Here is a 23,050-nt window from a genome sequence, read left to right as displayed (position 1 = left end):
CCTTCAGTTACGGTTCTTTGTATCCTCAGCTCTGGTGGGCGTTAAGCTAAAAGTGGCTGTTTGTTGCAACTTGATCCTAACCAGAAGTGGTATCCCCATGTACTTTTTCTCAACTTTGAATTCTAAGTACACATCTACCTTGTTTAGAGGTTATTTGTGAGCTTTGAAAAACACCTTTCTAGACATGTACGGTCTACTGAGTGCTTGCCAAAACGTGAGTCCAGAATCGAAGCATGGTCCTTTGACCACTAGCATCAGCTTCTCGCAGCTGCTTGATTAAAACATTAACCCAGACTGGCACCCAGGAGGCTCAGCCGAAGCATCCGATTTCAGCTCAGGTCATGGTCTCACAGGTCATGACAGTGAGCCCTGTGTCGCTCTGTGCTGACAGCACTGAGCCTGCTTGGGATTCTCCCTCTCCAGCCTCTCAAAATAAATGAACTTAAAATATATATATATACAAGAAAATAATAAAATTAAATGTAACCGACCAAATTCGAATCTCAGTTTCTGGAGCCCAGAAATCTCTATTTTAAAATGCTTCCCTAGTGATTATTAAATAAAATTTAAGAACCACTCCCATGGGAAGTTAGAACATATCATTTCTAGTCATGGATAGGTCCATTTATCAGCCAATGGAAGCATATGCTCCTGGGCACAGTACGGATTTTTAGGCAGACTGTGTGATCGATAACATTTGGAGTGGGTTGCTTTTGGCTTTGCCACTTGAGTGACATTGGTGATTCTTTACAGCTGTGTTAACTTCTTTTTATTACTCCGATCTTCTAGTTAGTGGACCTGGCTCTTCTTGTGAGGCAAGACATGGTCACCAAGGCAGGGGACCCCTTCAGCCATGCCATTTCTGCAACCTTCATTCAGTATCACAGCTCTGCTGAGGTGAGTAGCCAAGAATCTGTCATTGACACATCCACGAATGTTTCTCATGTCTGGGGTTGGCAGTAGTAACTCTTCAAAAAAGACAGTGTAAGAATGTATAGCCTTCAGTCAGGAATCTGAACACACTCAACATTCAAACAAAGATCTTCTGAGTTCCTACTCTGTTCCAGGCCCCAACAAGCCACATAATATATTTATTTGCTTATCTTTTTCTTGCCTTGTCTAGCTTCCCTAGCCCTACAGTGAAAAAGGGATAGTTGCGGACCTCCCCTCATTTCCATGGGAGGGGAACAACCGGTTTGGGCAATTGAACAATGTTGAGAAGAGTTCTTTATTCCTTTGTGCCTCAGAAATGAGAGAATCGCTATTATTCATATCTTAATAATTCCCAGCGTGTATTAATAATTTTACTTCTCAGTTACTGACCCAGCTTTACACATAACTTAAGGAAGCATGGCTCCACTTACTCTCTGTGTTCAGATTGGCCCTGTCATGTGAGGATCACATCCTTTCTGAGCCAGTTTAAGTGGCCGGGACCCCCACTTAGGGGACTATAAAATCTTCTTGCTAAACTTTAGGACATTGTGTGATAACTGTGTACCACTCTTTGTCTGAAAAAGAGTCTCTCTAAGCAGCATGTGCCTACAAACCAGAAATGTAGTATCATCTATTGAATGAATTTGCTAATATACAACATTGTTTTACTGTCACAAACAGCAGTTTCATATAATTCAATCTAATAACCATATAGAAGGCAGCAAGGAGGTTAGGTTGACAACTACGTGTATAATTATAAAGTGAGCTTTGGATCAAGTTGGGTGAAATATATAACCTGAAAATGGCTAGGGCCCTTTGAGAATTTGGCAAAAACTATAAACCCTGTCTCCATAAACACATTCACAAATTTTGTCTACAATTCAGGGTGTTCAGAGACCCTCTGAAACCATTCGATGGATCTAAGGGACCTGTGAACCCCATGGACCCCAAGTTTACGCATCTCTGCTCTGGGTACTTCGAAAAGATATAAGTGTATATGCTTCTGTATCTTCCTATAAGTCAGAAAGTTGACATCTTTTTATGCCCCTTGGGGAATCAGATTGGCTTGGAATCCAAGTAGAAATTAAAGTGTTTATGTCCATTACAAAATTTCTTTTTTCTCAGTCATCATACTTTAGAAGTCCCTAAAGCTTACTCAGTTGATTAAACACTTTTTCTTTACGTTACAAACCCAAATTACGATGTCAAAGAACCCCCTTTAAAAATATCTTTGGTACATGTTCACTCTATGAATATGTGTATAAGTATGCTTTTCATTAACATCAGACAAATTTGTTGTAACATTTCTAATTGAAGAAATTTACAGTGAATATAACAAGCCTAGTTTTCCCTTAACATTCAAGGGATTGCTTGCATGGCTAGGAAAACTCTTTATTTCCCTTCTTTCTTGGTTCTCCAGGGTGGCCAGGCTGCCCTGGGCAACCACTCAGCAACCACAGCTGCTGCTCCCAGCGACCCAGCAGTTAAGAAAAATGGCCTGTGTGTGCTGGGTTTCCCCGGCTCTCTGGGAGGCGGGAGCGGGAGTGTCGGAAAGCATCCTGACTAAATATGTTAGTAAAGCCTCAAGCGTTTCCCTGGCCTTCCAGACACCTCTCCTCCTGTGCCACTGGTGGTCAGAATGAACATTCACAGGGACTGGAAATCTTACTGCTCTTTATTACCTGACAAAACGCCAAGAATGGCCACTCTAAAGGAGGACTCTTACTCATCACGGTTACAAACCAGCAACCAACATCAAGGGCCTGCCTTAAAGGGCTTTACCACGTTGGGTACCAAGGGGAACCTTGAAGACTGGTATGATCTGTATGCTGTAAAACAAACAAGGAAATGAAGAACAAGTAAACACACAATTCAAGATAGCTCATGCTAATTTCCAAATGAGTGCCATAGACAGGAAGTGCGGAGGTAAAAGCAGTCCCTGACTGCAAAGAAGACTCGTGTTGAGGGAAGACAGGACTTTGACAAAATGGTAAAAGTGGGGAGAATACTCTAGGCCTCAGAAGCAGCATAGGTATAATTGTAGAAGGGAAAAACAAAACTGATTAAAACATTTAAGCAAAGGATTCATTGAAGAGGAGGAGGTGGAGGAGGAGGAGAAAGTCAGATTAGAAAATTAAGCCTTAGGGGCACCTGGGTGGCTCAGTCAGTTAAGCCTCTGACTTTGGCTCAGGTCATGATTTCACGTTCATGGGTTCGAGCCCCGCGTCGGGCTCTGTGCTGACAGCTCAGAGCCTGGAGCCTGCTTCCTGCCAGAGTCCAGCTCCTGCAGGTCCAGGGTTCCCCGAAGGATGACAGTGCAGGCCAAAGAGAAAGTGGGAGAGCCTTGCGTTTTCGTTCTGATCCCCAGACAAGCACCGCTGACCATCTGGCAGGCGTCTCCATCTTGTCTGGTTCTCAAGGTTTATTTATGGCAAAAGGTACAAGGGCAGTAAATGATTTCCCATAGATAAGTTTTACAATTTTAGCCACAAGCACTCATGGTGTCATAGGTATTTTTACAAAACCTCAGGTCTAGCCTCAAGGAAGCATCCTTTAACCAAGAGGCAAACAGCATTCTTTAGTAAAGTTCAGTTTTTTATGAGTAAGGGTCATTAGGCAGTTTATAACTCTAAGAGAAAGTTCCCAGAAAAACGGGTTCTCAGGAGATATGCTTGCTCTCATAGTCCCAAAGATGATTGATAAATTTTATTGCAGTAGTGACTATCACAAAGGCATTCAAGCCCAGAAGGTATTCAGTTATCCATATTGTTTAGGGGAAAATTATGTGTTGCATTCTTTTCCCTGACCAGGTGCAGTCACATCTCAGGGACAGGGCAAGGGGACAGGCAGCTCGTGACATTAATCAGCAAAGTATTTTGAGGTTTGGTGCTTCAAGCAGAAATGAAAGTTTCAAGAGGGTAGATTTTGGGAGCTATCTGGGGGCAAGAGACCGTGCAAACTTGCGGTACCCTCACCAGGAATTTTCACTCTACTGGTGAGTTCAAATAGTTCCCACCAGCTTCCGATTCTGGTCTCCCTCTCTCTCTGCCCCTCCCCGCTCATGCCGTGTCTCTCTCTGTCTCAAAAATAATAAAAAACATTAAAAAAAATTTTTTAAAGAAAATTAAGCCTTAGGCTCTTAGAGTTAAGGAAGAGTTGAAGGTTTCTTGGCTCCTAAAGGGCAATGAGTTCAAATGGGTGTTTTAAGAAGATCCAAATGGAGGTGCTATGTGCTTTGGATTTGAATCAGAAGCTCTCAAATCATGGAGTTAATACATAATACATTCTATTTTAATGACTATTATTCTTCAACAGTAGGCATATCAGGAACCAAGCTGCTTAAGCTTGGATTCACAGATTAACACGTTTAATATGAATTGAAGTTAATTTTTAAAGGTTTTTTTTTTTTCCTCAAACATATGGTTTATGCAGGCCAAGCAGTGATCTCTATGAGTTACCTTGATTTTCCTAAGAACAACTCATGCCAAATGAGCTTTGTTCCTTCTTGTTTGATAATGTCCCTAGGCAGGCAAATCAAAGAAATACTTTTGAAACCAATACATGCATTTCAGCCAAACATTTTACAAAGTTTAGCTTAATTTTTTTTTAAATATAGAGAAATGTAGAACTGCAGATAGTATGGTTAGTATAGGTGGTAGGATAAGGAAAATGTGGATTAATAGTACCATATATGAAAAAAAACTTGCAGACCTTTATTGGCCTCTAAATTTCTTAGGAGCTGATATTATAATGCTACTGATCAGGAAACTTTTTTTGTTTAGTTTTAGTGTTTAGGTACATTGACATAGTAGAGGATATCTAAAGGAGAGTAATCAGAGGGTGAAGAACCAGAAATAACTGGTTGAAGGAATTTGAGGTAATTTGACCTGTAAAGAGGCTACAAAAAGTAACAGTCCTCAAATACTTGAAGTACATGGAAGAGAGAACAGATCTGCAGTCATGGCCAAAGAAACCAGATAGAAATGAGGGATATTATGAAAGAAGGAAGAAACAAGAAATGGAAGGAGCTAGAGGTATCTACAGGGACCCTCAGGCACTGAGTTTGAATCACTGGTAGAAGGCTGGTCACACTGACATAAATTGTGTCTGGACGGCATCAGTTTGGGGAGGAATTCAGAGGTGCCTTTTCAGCCTGTAAGTCTGATATGCTAACAGAACCTCCAAGTAGAACTCTATCTGACCAAATCAACAAAAATTTCAGAAGCTGTAGTAGACAGATGAACATTAAGCTTATTAGCCAAATTAAACTTAACATATTTAGATGGTCGGGGCAAGATGGGCACCATTTCTGTGGACTGGATAATCACAGACTGTGTTTTGATATTTGTAAGCTTCAAGAGGTATTGAATTCAGTAGGTATTAAACAATATTGAATGTCCCTAGAAGTCCTGGTCACTTGATTTCAAAACCACATCTATTTGGGCAGGGGTCTTGCCTGAAGTCCTACCCAGAGTCCCCTGAGAACACACCTCCGCCTACACCGACAGCCCCGTCATCTGGATCACAGCACTCAGGGAAAACTACAGCAGGATCCCTCGGAAATGGGAGTGCTGGACAAGACTTGGCTAAAACCAAGCAAAGGAAAAGAAAAAAGGTCAGTGATCATTTTTTTCTTTTTCCCTTTTTTTCCCCTTTTTTCCAATGCAGAATGGAGAAAGTCTTGTTGCGTTTGTTTCAGAGATGCGGAAAATGTGCTCTGATTTTCTCATAATTCAAATTTTTAGAAACAACCGATTTATGCTTAACCATACTTAGTGACTTCTACTGAAACTTTTTTAACAGATTTCTTCTGGATAAAGCAAGGTCATGATTTTTTTCTAATATTTTTTAATAAAAATTTTCAGAGATACAAAAATATTAAGAGAATTGTAGAGTTAACACCATATGTCTGCCATCTAGATTCTACAGTGAACATTTTACCACACACTGTATAATCTACATATTTATGTATTTGCTTTAATTATATCTGTGCATCTAATCGTTCCTTTGTTCATCTGTCAGTTCATCTTTTTTTTTAGCTACACTGCCGGGTAAGCTACAGACATTAGCACACCTCATGGCTTAACACTTCATTATATAAAATTTCTTTATGGTTGTATTTTTTTTAAGGTAAAACTTAACACACAGTGAACCACTCAATTCTTAAGTATTTGCCTACGCTTTGATGAGCGTAGGCAAATATGAAACCTGTTGCTTTGTAAATCCCACTCAAAGATACAAAACATTATCATTAGTTCAGAAAGTTCCAGCATTGCTCTTCCCAGTCAGAACTGCCACCGTCCTCAGAAAGGCAGTCATTGTTCTGATTTTTTCATCCTAGCTCAGCTTATTTCTGTTCTAGAACATCATATAAGAAAAATGTAATATGTACACTCTTTTGAGTGAAATTTCTATCACTCAGGATATTTTTGAAGTTTGCTTGTATAAGTGTGATTTATTCCTCTTTATTGTTGAGTAATGTGCCCTTGTATGAACAGATCAATGTATGGATTCTCATTTTGGTGGACACCTGGGCTGTTTGCAGGTACTGAGGTATTCTAAATAAAACTGTTGTGAGCTTCATCGTGCAAGTCATTATGGGAAAATGCCTTTATTTCTCTTACATACATAGCTAGCAATGAAAGCTAGGCCATAGAGTATGTGTGTGTTTGGTTTTCAAGGAAACTCCAAGAATGGGGAACCTGGGTAGCTCAGTCAGTTAAGCATCCAGCCCTTGATTTCGGTTCAGGTGATGGTCTCACAGTTTGTGGGTTTGAGTCCCACATCAGCCTCTGCACTGACAGCTGGAGCCTGCTTGGGATTCTCTCTCTCTCCCTCCTTCTGTCTCTGTCCCTCCTCTGCACGTGCTCTCTCTCTCAAAATAAATAAATAAACATTTTTTAAAAAGAAACTCCAAGACTTTTTCCCCCCAAAATGTTTGTATCATTTTATACTTCCACCTGCAACATATGCCTCATCAGCATTTGGTGTAATCATTGTTTTTATTTTTAACCATTCTTACGGAGATTGAACAGTGTGACTCATTTTGCTTTGAGTTGTTGCTTCCCTGATGGTAAGCATTTTTTTCAAGTGCTAACTGGCCATACATGTATCTTCCTAAGGGAAAAGTCTCTTCAAATCTTTCCCACAGTGTTTTGAGGGAAGATTGTCTTTTATCACCAATTTGTAGGGGTTCTTTATATATTCTATGTAATATTCCTATGTCAAATTTTTTTTTACATATTTTCTCTCAGTTCATGCCTCACCTATTCCTTGTATTAATGGTGTATTTTGATGAGCAGACGTTTTGAACTTCTGATGAAGTCTCATTCATCCAGTGTTCTTACACGTTTATTGCTTTCTATATCCTAAGAAACCTTTGACTTCTTTCAAGTCACGGTGATAAGTGTTCTCCTCTGGAAGTTCCGCTTTCACTTCTATTTCATCATCATCAGATTAACTTTTGTGTATTACATGACTGGAGGTCAAGTTTACTTTTTTACATGTCGATATTTGATTATTGCTGAACCATTTGTTGAGGACTCTTTTCTTCCATTATATCACTTTGGTGGCTTCACTGAAAATCAAATGACCAGGGGCACCTGGGTGGCTCAGTTGAGTGTTCAACTCTTGACTTTGGCTCAGACCATGATCCCAGGTTGTGGGATCGAGCCCCATGTCAGGCTCCATGCTGAGTGTGGAGCCTGCTTAAGATCCTCTTTCCCGCTGGCCTTGTACCCTGCTCATGCTCTGTCTCTCTCCCTCTCTCTCTGCCTCCCCTCAAATAAAAATAAATAAGCAAAGAAACAAATAAAATAATCACATGACCATATATCTAGCCTTTCTTTCTGGAATTTCAGTTTTGTTTCATTGACTGCCTTGTCCCCAGACAAGTAGACAGAGTAGATCTTACAGCAGGTAGTGTAAGGCCTCGAACTTTATCTTTCAGCCATAATTTTATGGACATGCTGAGTCCTTTGAATTTCTATATAAAATTAGAATCCCCTTATGAGTTTCTACTGAAAGGAAGGAATAAGGAAGGAAGGAAGGGATGGAGGGGGGGAGGGAAGGAAGGAAGGAAGGAAGGAAGGAGAGGTGAGGAGAGGAAGAAAAGTACAAAAAAGCCTAGTGAGGATTTGAAAGGGATCAGATTGAATACTTATATCAACTTGGGGTCATGAATACCTTAAGAGTACCAACTCATATAATCCGTGATGATGGCATATCTCTGTTTCTTTATGAAGTCTTCCTTTTATCACTGGTGATATTATTCACCCTGAATTCTATTTTATCTGATTATGATAGCCAGTCCAGCCTTCTTGTGCTGTTTACATTGATATGTTTTTCTGTCAGTTTTCTTTCAAAATATCTGTACCTTAAATATTTAAAGTACATCTCTTGTAGACAACAAGTAGTTGGGTCTTGCTTTTTTTTTTCCTTTCTAAACTGTATCTTTTAATTGTAGTCTTTAATGCCCTTATATTCAGTGTATTTATTGATATGGTCAGATACAGGTCAACTATTTTGGTATTTGTTTCTGCTTGTTCTATTTTTGTTTCTCAGTTTTTCTTTCTTATTTTGGGTTGTGTGCTCTTTAAGAAATTCATGTTATCTACTGGTTTCTTAGTGATACCTCTTTGCATTAGTTTTTCAGTGGTTATGTAGAAGTACCATATATATATATACATATACATATACATATACATATGTTATGTAGAAGTACTATATATATATACATAGTATATATATATATATACATATATATAGTACTTCTACATAACATATGTAGATGTATATACATATATATAAATTTCAGTGTACTTAGAGTTATCATACTACTTACATAAAATATGAAACTCATTTGTAAGACTCATGTACTTTACTCTTGTCCTTTATGCTATAGTGTGATACATCTTACATCTTCATAGGTTATAAACCATAATACTGTTTTTACCTTAAATAATCAAATGTCTTTTAGTGAAACTCAGAGAAAAAATAGACTTTAACATTTACCATTTCCATTTAACATTTATGATTTTTTTATGCTCAGATTTCCTTCTGGTACTATTCTACCTATTTTGTTCTACTAAATTTTATTTTAGTATTTGTTACAGTGCTTGTTAGCTGGTGATGGTTTCTCTTAGTTTTTGTATTTCTGAAAATATCTTTACTGGTCTTTTATTTTTAGAAGTTATTTTCACTTGATACAGAACTCTTGGTTGGCAGTTTTATTTCAGTACTTTAATGATATCACTCCACTCTTTTCTGGCATCCATTATTTCAGTCATATGTCAGTAGTTTGTATTATTATTTCTGTGTTGGGAATGTGTTGTTTTTCTCTGGATGCTTCCAGGATTGTATCTTTAGTTTTGGTTTTCAGCAGTTTGACCATGATATCCACAGACATGGTTTTCTTTGTATTTATCCTGCTTAGAATTCATTGAGCTTTTTTTTTAAAGTTTGTAATGTTTTATTTATTTTTGAGAGAGAGAGAGAGAGAATGAGCAAGGGAGGGTGAGAGAGAGAGGGAGACACAGAATCCTAAAACAGGCTCCCGGCTCTGAGCTAGCTGTCAGCACAGAGCCTGATGCGGGACCTGAACCCATAAACCGTGAGATCCTGACCTGAGCCAAAGTCAGATTCCCAACCGACTGAGCCATATAGGCTCCCATCATTGAGCTTCTTGGTTATGTTTTTAACCATTTGGGGGGAATTTTCAGCAATTACTTCTTCAGATTTTTTTTTTTTTTTGCTTCAATTCACTGTCCTCTACTTCTGAAGCTGCAGATACATATTTGTTAGTTACTGTAATATTGTTCTACGGGTACCAATTTAACTGTCCTCTCAGTCTTTTCTCTGTTCTTGAGGTTGGATAAATTCTTTGATAGTTCTTTATGTTCCAGACTCTTCTGTCAGCTCCAGTCTGTTATGCCCATCCAGTAATTTTTTTCTTGTGACGTTCTATTGAATTATTTTATAATTTCTAATTGATTTCCTTTTAGTTTTTGTTTATCATGTTTTTTATTTGTCACTTATTACAATTTTATTTTCGTTGTCTTCTGGAGTCTAGTTATAATAGCTACTTTAAAATCCTTCTTTGATCAATTAATATCTGGATTATTTTCATCTCCATTGAGTATAAATCATGCTTTCTGTGATATGTAGGATCAATGGGGACCAAAATAATGCCTCCTCTCTCAGTCTGTTAATCTCAGGCCATTTCTTATATTGTTATATGTCTAGTAATTTTCAGTTATATCTTGGACATATAGGTAATATATTGTAGACATTTTGTGTTTTCTTATATTCCTGTGAAGAGCTGTTGGTGTTGATAATGGTGGTGATGTGTGCATGTGTGTTAGGCAGGCAGTTTACTGTTCCACACTCAGCTATAGATTTGAAACTCAGACTCCTCCTCAATGGCAACAGATGGAATCTCTCCTCAGTTCATTTAGCTCTAACTGGGTTTCTTGGGTTTGGTACCAGAGAAATAGATTTGGGAAAGTTTGTACACTGAATTTGGGATTAACCTTCTTTGATTTTACCATTTTTTGCTATTTACTTCCTCACTTCACACCTACTGTGGGTGCCTTGAACTCTAACCTGTATTTCTTAAAGTCTCTAAGGTCATGTGCACCCTGTTCTGACTGGAGCCCACCCTTCTGCTAAAACTGTAAAAACAGGAAACTCAAGCCACTGCTCTTCTCTTCTAAATATAGGCACTCACTTTCCAGTTTCTGCCTGGTTTTGATCAGTCTCTGTTGCTTTCATGTTCTTGTGTTTCATAATTTGTTTAAAGTTTATACACTTATCTAAAACTCAGTTGCTACAATAAGAACCATTTGCCATTATAAGTAGTGGAACCATGCCAAGATATAATTTTATAATGATAGTAAGCAAATATAAGTTTTAGCCTCATATCTCGTTTCCTCTTCCATTTACAAAACATCAGAGCTCAATGCTTATTTATTAAGGGAAAATTTGAACTCTCAGGAACTTCTGAATTATAAAGTAGTTTTAAAGAATTTTAGCCGTAGCACTCCAGCCAGCGCACTCAGTGACTGAAACTAGGATAACAAAATGTTACCTAAAAGACCTCTTTAATGGACTTCCTTTACAAAGTACATAAGAAGTTGTAATTCGTTTGTGATATAATTATGCACACATACATAAAACTTTCAAGAATTTCTAAAACTTACAAAGAACTATTTTTTCTCTTAAACATTTAAGCATTCCTCTCCTTATCTTGTCGAAAGCCATCACCTTAGAGTTGTTTTATAGCAAAAGTTTCCTGACTAAAGTGTTAGCCTAGACCATATCTGAATTCTCTTAAATTCAAAATCAGTGACATCAGAATAATGTGTCCCACTTTAAAGCTATGAAGTATTTCTGTGTAGTCATCCACATCTTTCTATATCCAGACTCTTGCTGTGTTTTCATTTTTAGTACTGGGAAACTGGTGGTAAAATGGTACAACTCATTCTACGTAAAATGGTAAATATATATGTCAGCTGTGTGTTCTCGAAGCCCATAGATTCGATATATAGCCATAAAGTGATACTGTCACTGTAATCTTGGGCATGTCCCTTATCTTCACTCTCTCATCTATAAAATGGGATAGGAGTTGGGAAAGTTTAAAACAGATGATATCTTGCATTCCTTCCAGATTGAATAACGTTTGAATCCTTAAATTGAGTGATTCTCTCATCTTCTCTTTAAGTATCTTTTCTAGTTTTAATTTCCTTAAAGAAAAGATTTTTCTAGGTATATAGAACTACAATTTTAGCAATTAACATCCAACTTGAACTTTGAAATGATAAAGTTAACTATTAAAACTAACTATATTATATACTGTTGGCCAAAGAGTGGCCTGTCTTCCTCTGAAAAGAACCCTCCGTAAGTACGAAGTCTTGGGAAAGCTATGTGTACAACAGTGAACAAAAGGCAGACACATACCTGGCCAGTCAGATTATAAATCAACCTCTGTGGTCAGTGAGTAATAAAAGTATTAGTAATAGTAGTACTAACCTTTTTTTTTTTTTTTGCTCTAATCTGAAATACATGTTCCTCCTCTGTAAGAACTAACATTTCAAGTTTAACAAAAGATCTAGTCCATCACTCTGGATGTGGAAAGAATAAGTGGCCATTATCCGAGATTCCAGATACTTCTTAAATTTGGATTTCCCTGGCAAGGGGGAAAGGCTGAGAAAGGATAGGATGATTTAATTTGCCAACCATTTTTTTAAAAGAACAGGTACAGACATTTGTATGAGGCCCAGCAGCAATAGAAGTTTCAATATAGCTTTCTTGGACCACAGTGGCGAGTTCAAACTGCAGAGAGATTTTATTCAGCATAAAGAAGCGAGGACAAGCAGAGAGCACTCAGATCCAGGACTATGTGGGATTCCGTATCCTCCTTCAGCCTCCAGTTCCCAGTATCAGCTTTTAGATGAAGAGACATAAGTAAAGATGAAGCGGAAGGATTCAAGAATGGTGTGAATACACCAAGAGGAGGAAGACCTAGCACATGAGGACGGACTTTACCGAGAGCTTTACTCACGGAGATAAATGATTTATTTTGGTGGAGATTTTGGCACTCTTTAGACAACAGGACTTCTTATGTTGCCAAACACATAGGCTTTGTCCTTGAAAATTTAAAAATAATATCCTGAAGTGTGGGCACAGTCAGAACAGGAAAGATGAATGGATAAATAAATCTAGCGCTCTTTAAATGTGATCACAGCAGATAGAAGATGTTTAATTTTTTTAATGTTTATTTTTGAAAGAGAGAGCGTGAACTGGGCAGGGGCAGAGGGAGCGAGGAGCAGAGCATCTGAAGCAAGTTTGTGCTGACAGCAGGCAGCCCAGTATGGGGCTTGAACTCACAAACCACGAGATCGTGACCTGAGCTGAAACCAGATGCCCAAGTGACAGACCCACCCAGGCACCCCAGGTAGAAGGCGTGTAAAGATTAGATGACAAATATATAAATGTAACGCTCATTCTTCTGAAACAATTTTTTTAATGTTTTTAATTTATTTTTGAGAGACAGAGAGAGACAGTGTGAGCAGGGGAGGGTCAGAAAGAGAGGGAGATACAGAATCTGAAGCAGGCTCCAGGCCCTGAGCTGTCAGCACAGAGCCCTATGCGGGGCTCAAACCCACCCACATACCTTAAGATCATGACCTGAGCCAAAGCTGGACACTTAACCGACTGAGCCACCCAGGCGCCCCATTCTGAAACAATTTTGAAGAATACCATAAAAATGGTAGAGCCCCTGCTAAGTTAAAAATTCTCAACTTGGTATGCATTTTGAATTTGAATGGATTACAGATACCTTTGTGAAGGCCTGGATGTTGACAAAAATGTGAAGAGGTTTCCAAAATCTATCATTTTAGATTTAAAGGTTCCCTTCCAAAGAACTCAGTGGGCAAGCCAAGAAAGTGTAGAAGTGTGTACATGGTAACTTGCTGCTGTTTGCAGTTGCTTAATTATGGTAGGTCAATTGGAAATGGGCAAAATGGAAAATCTGATGACATTGTTCACAAAAGTGAGTATTTTTGTTTTTTGTATAAGTTAGTTTCATCTTTTCAGTGAAGATCACACTTCAACCATAAGTTTCTAGCTTAAGTCTCCTTCAGGATTCTGAAATCTTATTTGATTGCCATGCCACAGGTTCTGAGAGATTTTGACCAAATGTCCTATGGTTTTGAGCAAAACCGAATTTATCTGGGAAAGCAAAAAAAAGTAGAATCATATATTGGCCATAGAGGGAAGAAACGAAACATAAATCCAACTTGAGGGGAGAAAGGAAGTAACCGTAGAGGAACTTTCCACCCCACTTAATATGCAGGATATTGACCCTCTTGATTTCTCTCTTTTGTATTTCCACTGCAAAACTTAATTCTAAATTCCAAGTACAGCTAAATATTTGCATTCATTTCCACAAATGGATAGAAAGCCTCAACCATTAATGAATATTAGTCATATTCATCTTTGGGGGCCAAATGGACTCACAGAAGTTTACCCTTATTGGATACCTACTAATTGCGTTTATTCTACTATACTCAGTGGACACAAAGTATTTGAAATTAGAATCAAGAAAAAACTTGAAAAAAAATCCTGTGTACTTTTATATCAGTGCCAAGTGAAGGGTTAAGATAACAGCTTGTATGATTGTGGGCACAGCAGACACGTTATTTAGGGTATTGTTGGAATGAAGTTGAAAAAGATACTCTAGAGTAAATTTCTATTTGGCTTATTTCATATCTTGTTAAAATAATAAAAATAATCAAGATCTGGTTTGTTTCATATTGTACATCTTATTTCAGGTTCAGTTTGGGTAATGAGCAGATTTCTCTTTTAATGGGAATTTTTATATTCTTTTACTGGTCATTGGAAAAGCAAGCACAAGGTACACAAAGTACTGAAAAGAGCAGAAGGACATACAGTGAAAAATGTCCCTTCTGACCCTGTACTTTAGATACCCAGCTCTCCTCCAACCAGTAAGGACCGTTACTGATTTTTGGTACACCCTTGCAAAAATATTTTATGCTTGAATGAGTTTATAATGTTCGGCATTTTAAAAAAATAACATAGTGCCACTGAATTGGACATCTTGCATTTTTTCACACAATACGTCTTAGAGCCAGTGCCATAGGAGTATGTACAGAGCTGCCTCATTTCTCTTTAATGGTTGGTCTAGTGGCTGTTGTAACTTCTGTTTCATTCACTAGATGTATCATGATTTGTTTTAGGGTTTCCTCATTGATGGATATTTATTTCATCAATCCTAATAGTTCTGCAGGAGTGTATAGATACAGATGCATAAAATTCTGTACCTGTGTAATATATTTGTAGGATAAATCCTCAGAGGTGAAATTGGGTCAGAAATGGTTGTGCGTTTTCAGTTGATAAGATTTTGCCAAATTACTATCCATAGCGGTCCTATTAGTTATACTCCTAGAAGGAATTATGAAAGTGGTTATTTTAGTAATTATCAGAAAAACAAACAATCATTATGTGATTATGACTGACTTCTCAAATACAGTTATAACTACTGTTTCTCTCTCTTGATTCTTCAATGTTAATGACTGGCTTCGGGTATCTACTGCCGTATAAAGCAGTTATAATCATTACCCAATTTTATAGATGAGGAAACTGAAATGCAGAGATATTACGTCACTTGTCAGAACTGATAACTGATAGGACCCGGACTTGGGTGTTTGGAAAACCAGAGCCTGCAACTAAAGCACGAGACTCTCTCTCTCTTGCTCCTATTGGGCATTTTAGTTATTTTACATCACATTACATACATTTCTTGAGCTGGTTTCCATACCGTCTTTGCAAATCATTTTTCTCTCTCTTGTGTCTTTTTGTACTTTCAAATCTGCCTTTTTACGGATGAAGCAGATCAAAATGAAAAGGTTTCATTTTATTTTCTTTTTGCTCTGGGACCCCTAGAAAATCAGGAACCAAGTTAACATGGTTGTTTATGACAGACCCCCATATTATAAATAAATATATAGCAGTTTTATATTTTTCATTTTAAAATTGATGACCCTCAAGTTATTTCAGAAACATGCCCAACAAGTTCCCAAGAAACATTTACCATAATCAATGTTTAAATGTTTAAAAAAGAAAATAACTTCCCGTGGTTCTTTCAGCCAGCCCCCATGACACTTTTCATCTACATGCAAGTGGCTGTGTTCTCCTATACCTGACACGCAGGCCTACGTGAAATACTGTGGGCATAAAAATTGCATTCGGTAGGTCTGCTAGGAAGGGGTCATGTACAAGTCACCTTTGATTTGTTTATGGAATTTTTTTTTGAATGTAGTATATGGCAGTGGGGGGGGGGAATAAGTCCATTTTATAAAAGTTTATTTTCATATTTTATACACTGTAGTTCTGTTGTGTGTTTTTGATTTAGTAACAATGTATGTGTTTTTCTGTCACAGAGCGCTGCGGCCTGTGGTGGTGAGGCTCACAGCGATGCCATCCAGCCCTGCCACATCAGAGAGGCCATTCGACGCTATGGCCACAAGATTGGCCCCCTTTCCCCATTCACAGTACGTAATAACAGAGTTATAAAAAGTTATATTTATAATCTGAAAGAATTTTGATTTTCAAGTGGTCAAATGGAGAAGCAATGGAATTGTTGAAAGCAATTTGTGGTGACGGTAATTTTGTTGTATAAAAGTGGCATAATCCTCTTGGGCAATAAAAGTTAGTCATTTTTGTCCCTTTTTGGAAGGACAGTTCTTTTCCTACAAAATATTATTTTCTTTCAATTACAAATTATGCTTTTTTTGTTGTTGGAGCTTATATTTTCTATTTTTCAAAGCTTTGGTTTATAAAACTTTTTTGTCAAATTATATGTATCCAAATATTGCTAGAAGCACTTTACATTTTAAAATTGGTTAGATTGGCAATGCCACTTCTATCAGATGTCCTGTTCCTAAACACACTTTGAGTTGGAAGAAGAAGAAATGATTTCTTTACTGGCTTTGAAGTCGGCTGAAATGCAGATAGTCTTTCTCATCTTCAAATGGTTGTAAAGCTTATAATCAGGGTTTGTTGTTTTTTTTTTTTAAATGGAGAATTAAAGACTGTATTTCAACAGCCTAAAGAAGTGTGTGTGTGTGTGTGTGTGTGTGTGTGTGTGTGTGTGTGTTTTAATTAAGTGCTCATCGTGTGGTCATTTAAAAAAGTCTTTATTCATGTTAGTAGAAGTTTTTCCAAGTCTTTCTCTGTCTATGAGGCATGGGTAGGATATCCAGAAAGTGAGATTTGACCGAAGACCGAGGAACATTAGAATTTACTGTTTGTTTGGTTTCTTCATATTCATTTCTGCTTAAGCACTAAAGCAGACTATATGTGTTTAACACTAACATATATACGAACAAACATAAATAAGTGGAATATACTCTGTGTTTTCTCCTGTGGGTGGATTTTACCATTATCCGTTGATAGAAATCATGATTTTGTCTACATTATATCATCTCTTTTTTTCCTGTGCTTTAGTTAAAGGGAATGCTATCTTTCCATTCTCAATTTTCATTAGTGAATTATATGGATTCTCACTGTGACAGCAAGAATGTAACACAAGCTTTTTTATATTTGTCTCCAAAAGTTTTGTGTAATCATAACCATTATTTTCAGTTTAATGCTTAAACTTTTCTTCTGTGTTATGAGAACATGATTTTAATACAGCTGAGGAAAGCAGCATACCCTTCTGCATGAATGTTTTTAGATCATTCAGTGGAGAGGTCAGGATGAATCAAGTGTCTCTTTTTCCCCCCTGCATGATAGATAAGACTATTTTTAGTGATAAGCCAAAAGAAAGATGAAATTTACAAAAATATGAGATAATTGGAAGATTTTCAAAACTGAAATTGATAGAACCATTTTCTACCAAAGGATTGGCGTAGATAAGAGCCAAATAATGGCTAAAAGTCTGAGGCAGTGGAGTGGAGAGAGAAGGGAAAGGAGGCAGGGTTGATAATAATCTAGAAGTAATTAAAGAATAACAAGGGGAAACAGGAGTTTTGAGAAAGAACCTAAAATTGTAACTAAAATAATGGATAAATTACATAAAGGAACATGTATCTAACATAAGGGGAAATGTCTCCCAATCATTAAGTGGTGGCTGCTTCATTCTTCCAAGTTTTTATGTGTAAATACATTGGACAGATCATTTAACCGTCTTGGTTGATGACACTGTTAATGAATGTGTATGTTTGTGTGAGGGGGTGTGGTATTTCCACACACACAAGATGTTCTCCTGATGTTGGGAGATGATATATATATAAACAGTGTCATATATATATCATGTCAACTGGTATTCTGTACTGTTGCTTCAATAATCTGAGATTGTAGTGTATGGTCAGAAAATGTACTTGAAACTAAGATATGATTTAAGCTGCTGTTTAGCTAATACACATATAACCAATATGGTTTTTCAAATTAAGGATGCAATGTGTAAATGCTCAATTCAAAGAGATCTGGAAGAATAGAACAAACAAACCATGACCTCAAACGTTCCCTTCGCAACCCCCAGAGTGACACAAATGGTAAAAATCACCCGAGAGGGGCGCCTGCATTTTCATCGTGTCTCAGAAAAGATACACCTTGAGAAGTCTGCTTTATTACCTGGAGCTAGAGTAATTTTCCCAGGCTGCAGGACTGAAGGTGCCTCCTCTGTCTTACAGCATGATTAATATGATCAGGGAGACATAGTTTCATGGTATATATGATAATACATAAATCTGCCACGTTCTTTATTGAGGTACCACTGACACACAATGTCACATTAGTTTCAGCCATACGACCTGGGATTCAGCAAGCCCACGTCATGCTGTGCTCACCACAAGTGCAGTTGCCATCTGTCACTATTCAGCACTCTGATAATATCATTGACTATATTCACTATGCTGTTCCTTTCATAAATCTGTCTTTTAAATTAGTTAAAAATTCTCTTCAAAGCGGGAGAGATTTGCAGACTGTGTGTCTAACAATGTGGCGCTCCTGCCCCAGCTTCCACATGCCTTCAACTGCTGGGGGGGTGTTGATGTCCTGCTCCCCGCGGTCCACTCCCCGAGACAGTACTTCATGCTGCGCTAGGGACACTACTACCCAGGCTTAGGGCGGCAACTCGTAAGAACCAAGGAGGCATGCAGACTGCCTCTATGGTAACCATAGATTGAGACCTAAATTTTCATACAGAGAAGTTGAGCTCAGTTACCCCTAGCATGCCAGTTCCTTGTAAACTAAGATGCTCATGAACAGCTAGTTTATACTAATGAAACACGGAGATTTTGTCCTTGCACCACATCATTCCGAATCTAAGTGCTTGTCCGATGTATATATAGATGTGATGACTAATTTAGAATATCCGTCTTTTGATTCATCTGTAGCCAATTCCCAATAATTGGAAATTGATTTAGAGAATAAAAATAAGAGCAGGTTACACAGACATTTAATTCCCACATCAATCAGTAAACCAGGAGCAATCTGCTGTTAGGGAGTCCTCATTCTGTTTTCCACCATATTATGTCTTTTGACATAATTTTGTACAAAATCATAACGTGCTCAATTTCAGACCCACAATTCATTGCATAAAGAATTGTGAGTTCTTCACCCTGGGAATGAGTTGAAATGACGGAAGAGGTTGAAGCCATGTTAGGGGAGGGGAGGAAGAAGAGGGAATTGGTGCTTTGCCCAGACTGGCTGCTGGCACAGAGAGGAAGACAGGCGACCGTCGCAACATCAGTCCGCCTGCCCCTCACACGCACGCAGTGAGACCCTTGTAGGCCACCAGGTCCACCCCAGCAGTTACGGCCACACTGTGTTCAGCTTGTTGGTTTTAGTCGGTGATTTCTTTCTTCCCTGTGTTCTCATTTATTCATAATACTATGCAGAAGATCCGAGAAAGTATCGTACCTCGAAGATTGATGTAATTTTTCTGAGGTTAATCTATTAAGTAGACTAAATGATGGAATCAAGGGCTGAAATTTGAGGCTTCCAACTCTCAGCCCCAGAATCTGCCTCCAAAACACACTTTTGCGATTGTCCCCATCCCTACATACCTGACTTTCTGGATCACATACTAAAGAATATTTTTAAAAATGATTTTTACTTTTTCCCTGTTGTTTATTTTTCCTATAATTGTGTGTTTATCCCACAATTCTGAAAATCACTTCAGAATTTGTGACTTGGGGGCACCTGGGTGGCTCAGTCAGTTGGATGTCTGACTCTTGGTTTCAGCTCAGGTCACGATCTCACAGTTGGTCAGTTCCAACCCCATGTCAGGCTCTGCGCTGACAGCGTGGAGCCTCCTTAGGATTCACTCTCTGCCTCTCCCCCACTCTCCTTCTCTTACTCTCTCTCTCTCAAAAAAAAAAAACAAAAAAAAAAAAAAAATTTTTTTAAAAAGGTGCTTGGGTGGCTTAGTCAGTTAAGCCTCCAACTTCAGTTCAGGTCATTATCTCATGGTTTGTGAGTTTGAGCCCCACATCAGGCTCTGTGCTGACAGCTCGGAGCCTGGAGCCTGCTTCGAATTCTGTGTGTGTCTCTCTGCCTTTCCTCATTCATGCTCTGTCTCTCTCTCTCAAAAATAAATAAACATTTAAAAAAATTGTTTTCAGCTTCATCAAGATCAGTTTATGTAAGTTTATATGTTTGTGTAAGGTATTGAAAACAACTTTCAGAGACTGTTGAGTATATCAAAGTTGGTGATAATTTTTATTATTTCATTTTTTACATTTTTTTTCATTTTACCGATTTCTTCATTCCTTTAGTAACTTTTTTCATTGAGAGTAGTGCCTGTATGTTAGAAAATTAAGAAAATACAGCATAGTAAAAGGTAAAATAAAACTTACTTTGAGAAAGGTATCAGAGCCCCCTGCAATAAAAAAAAAAAGGAGTAGCAAAAGCTTTAATGGAATTATCCTATCAGAAAATTAGTTGGTATTTAATGGTTTGAAAAGTATTTTCTTCTCTCATCCTAAAAATTCAAATGCTTTGGTAATGGTTTTTTAAAAAATATTCTTAGAATTTTTTTGTGCAAGTTCATTTTTAAGTTTATTTATTTTGAGAGAGAGAGAATGCAAACAGGGCAAGGGCAGAAAGAGAGGGAGGGAGAGAGTCCCAGGCAGGCTCTGTGCTGTCAGCACAATGCAGGGCTCTAACCCACACACCATGAGATCATGACCTGAGCCAAAATCCAGAGTTGGACACTTAAACGGCTGAGCCACCCAGGCACCCAAATTTGTGCAAGCTTATTGGGGCGCCTGGGTGACTCAGTCGGTTAAGCGTCTGGCTTCAGCTCAGGTCATGATCTCATGGTTCGTGGGTTCAAGCCCCGCGTTGGGCCCTGTGCTGACAGCTCAGAGTCTGGAGCCTGCTTCAGATTCTGTGTCTCCTTCTCTCTCTCCCCCTGCCCCACTCATGCTCTGTTTCTGTCTGTCTCAGTAATAAATTTTAAAAAAAAACATTAAAAAAATTTTTTAAACAAGAAGTAAAAAGCATTTAAAACTTTTGTGAACAAAAATGTTTTTCAGGGGAAATAATCCGAAGAGTAACACAATTGTAGTGGTTGTTTATCATATAGATGAAGGTCAGATGTGTATTTTAGTAGGTCCTCACTATTTCCACGGTTACCAGGTCTGAAGCTCAATCCCACCTCTCAGTGGGAAGCACTGTAATGGCTGATATAAAGCCAGGTGTGTAATTTTGAAAGCCAGAAAAAAGAAACCGTGTTCACTGGGTGAGATGACATAATCCAGTGTGGAACGTTACATCTATTTTAGCTGCTCCTGAGTGATACTCGTGGTAGGAAAATATGTTAACCTCCCTGAACTTGCATGTTATCAGGTGAGGTTCCATTGAGCTAGAATACTGAGGCAGGACAGTTGCTTATTTAAGCACGGCCATTAATGTAAATAATCCCTTTTGTGCAACCCCTGCAGCAAGTTGTGCTTCAGTATCCGTTCTGTAGTCTTAAATTCTCAGGCGGAATCACAGTACAGTATTTTAAAGCTGGCTAAGACTAGAGAAAGCCAGTCAGTCTCAGCCTCAGAGAAACTTGGCAATATGCCCAAGACACCTTGGTAAGTGAGGGCCAGGGCTGACCCTGGAACCCAGCCTCTTCACTCACAAGTATACTGGTTTTCCACAGTTAGCCTTTACTTCGATGTGAGTATATATATCTGTTGGGGAGAGAGGGGAGAGTGCCCTCATACCATTTACCCTTAAGGAATGTTCAAAATAGACATAGGTGTAAAAACTGTGAAATTTCCTTTAAGAATCCCTCACATGAAGCTTTGCAAAGCAAAAGTGGCATAGTAGATTGCTTTGACTATTTTGATCTAGACTTTCACATTCATGAATAATTCTTATGTCATGAGTGCACCAGATTGGTCTGTATTTTACTTGTTGGGCCTGGAAAATTAGATGTCACAAAACATTAGAATAATTTTCAAATGCAAATGCGAAGTATAAATGGGGTAAGAATTCTTAAATATTTGTGTTTTTACTGGAAGCAAAAATTTTCTCAGTACATTTTTTGGAAGGACTAAATCTGTCCTTAGAGATTGGAGCCACGTACCTTTTTAGAGTTGTGGGTACAGACTGTCCAAAATAAATTAACATATGGCAAATTTATCGTATGAGAATAACCTAAAAGTGAGTGTTCCCTAGGAAAAAAAAGCAAAACTTTACTGTTTTTAATTTTAAAAATAGGGTAGGAGGATTCCAGTGACAAAATTCATTATGTCAAATTATAGGAAATTGTGATTTCTCTAGGTGAAAAACAGTTGAGTATCAGGAATTTTATATGGTTCCACTAACAGCATTTAATTTCAGATTACTTAAGGAGAGTATGTTTGAAATATAGAGATAAAGAAGTTGGAAGAGTTTGGCAGAGAAAATCATTAGGATCTGAGATGAATGTTGGTTGATCAAATCATAATTCATATACTGTTTTATAACCTTTTCACTTGTGTTATGTGATTTATCCTCACAACACAGCAAGATGAGTGTTAATTACCGCACTTTACAGATGAGGAAACTGAGATTTAGAGAAAAATTAGAGAAGCCACCATCGGGGTGGCTCAGTCAGTGAAGAATTGGACTTCTGCTCAGGTCATGATCTCACAGTTCGTGAGTTCAAACCCCACGTCAGGCTCTGTACTGACATCTTAGAGCCTGGAACCTGCTTCACATTCTGTTCCTTTCTGCCTCTCTACCACTACTCGCACTGTATCTCTCTGTCTCTCTCAAATAAATATTTTAAAAAATTACAGAAAAATTAAGTAACCCACTTAAGGTTACATAGTAAGTACCAGAGCTCTGTCTGTATCCAGGAATATTCTGTGGCTTGCCAGGACCATGGGCTTCCGTGAGTTCTTACTAACCGTACTCTTTAAACTTCTTCTTTGCAGAACGGTCTCTGTTCTTAACTTTTTAAGTATTCTTATCCTGAAAATATGAGGCCATATTTTTTAAACCATATTGTGTAGAGGACAAGTATATGTTCCACTAGAAAAGGTTTCTTCATAAGATATTTCAAAAAATTTATATATCTAGAAGATCCACCCTTAAAATCTCACCCATT

At 38.0% G+C, this 23,050-nt stretch overlaps 1 protein-coding gene across 3 annotated transcripts in view; it reads left to right on the top strand.

Annotated features, from left to right (window-relative positions):
- Positions 1-23,050, top strand: part of SUPT3H (SPT3 homolog, SAGA and STAGA complex component) — a 498,445-nt gene that overhangs the window by 399,547 nt on the left and 75,848 nt on the right. For all 3 annotated transcript variants that reach the window (XM_029945224.1, XM_029945222.1, XM_029945223.1), the window contains exons 9-11: positions 790-897; positions 5,381-5,548; positions 15,894-16,004. In XM_029945224.1, the coding sequence (XP_029801084.1) occupies positions 790-897; positions 5,381-5,548; positions 15,894-16,004 (387 nt within the window). The remainder of the gene's footprint in view (positions 1-789; positions 898-5,380; positions 5,549-15,893; positions 16,005-23,050) is intronic.

The sequence above is a fragment of the Suricata suricatta genome, chromosome 7, assembly GCF_006229205.1.
Source record: "Suricata suricatta isolate VVHF042 chromosome 7, meerkat_22Aug2017_6uvM2_HiC, whole genome shotgun sequence".
NCBI lineage: Eukaryota > Metazoa > Chordata > Mammalia > Carnivora > Herpestidae > Suricata > Suricata suricatta.
Note: the sequence above shows the minus strand (reverse complement) of the source record. Positions and strands in the feature narration are given on the sequence as shown.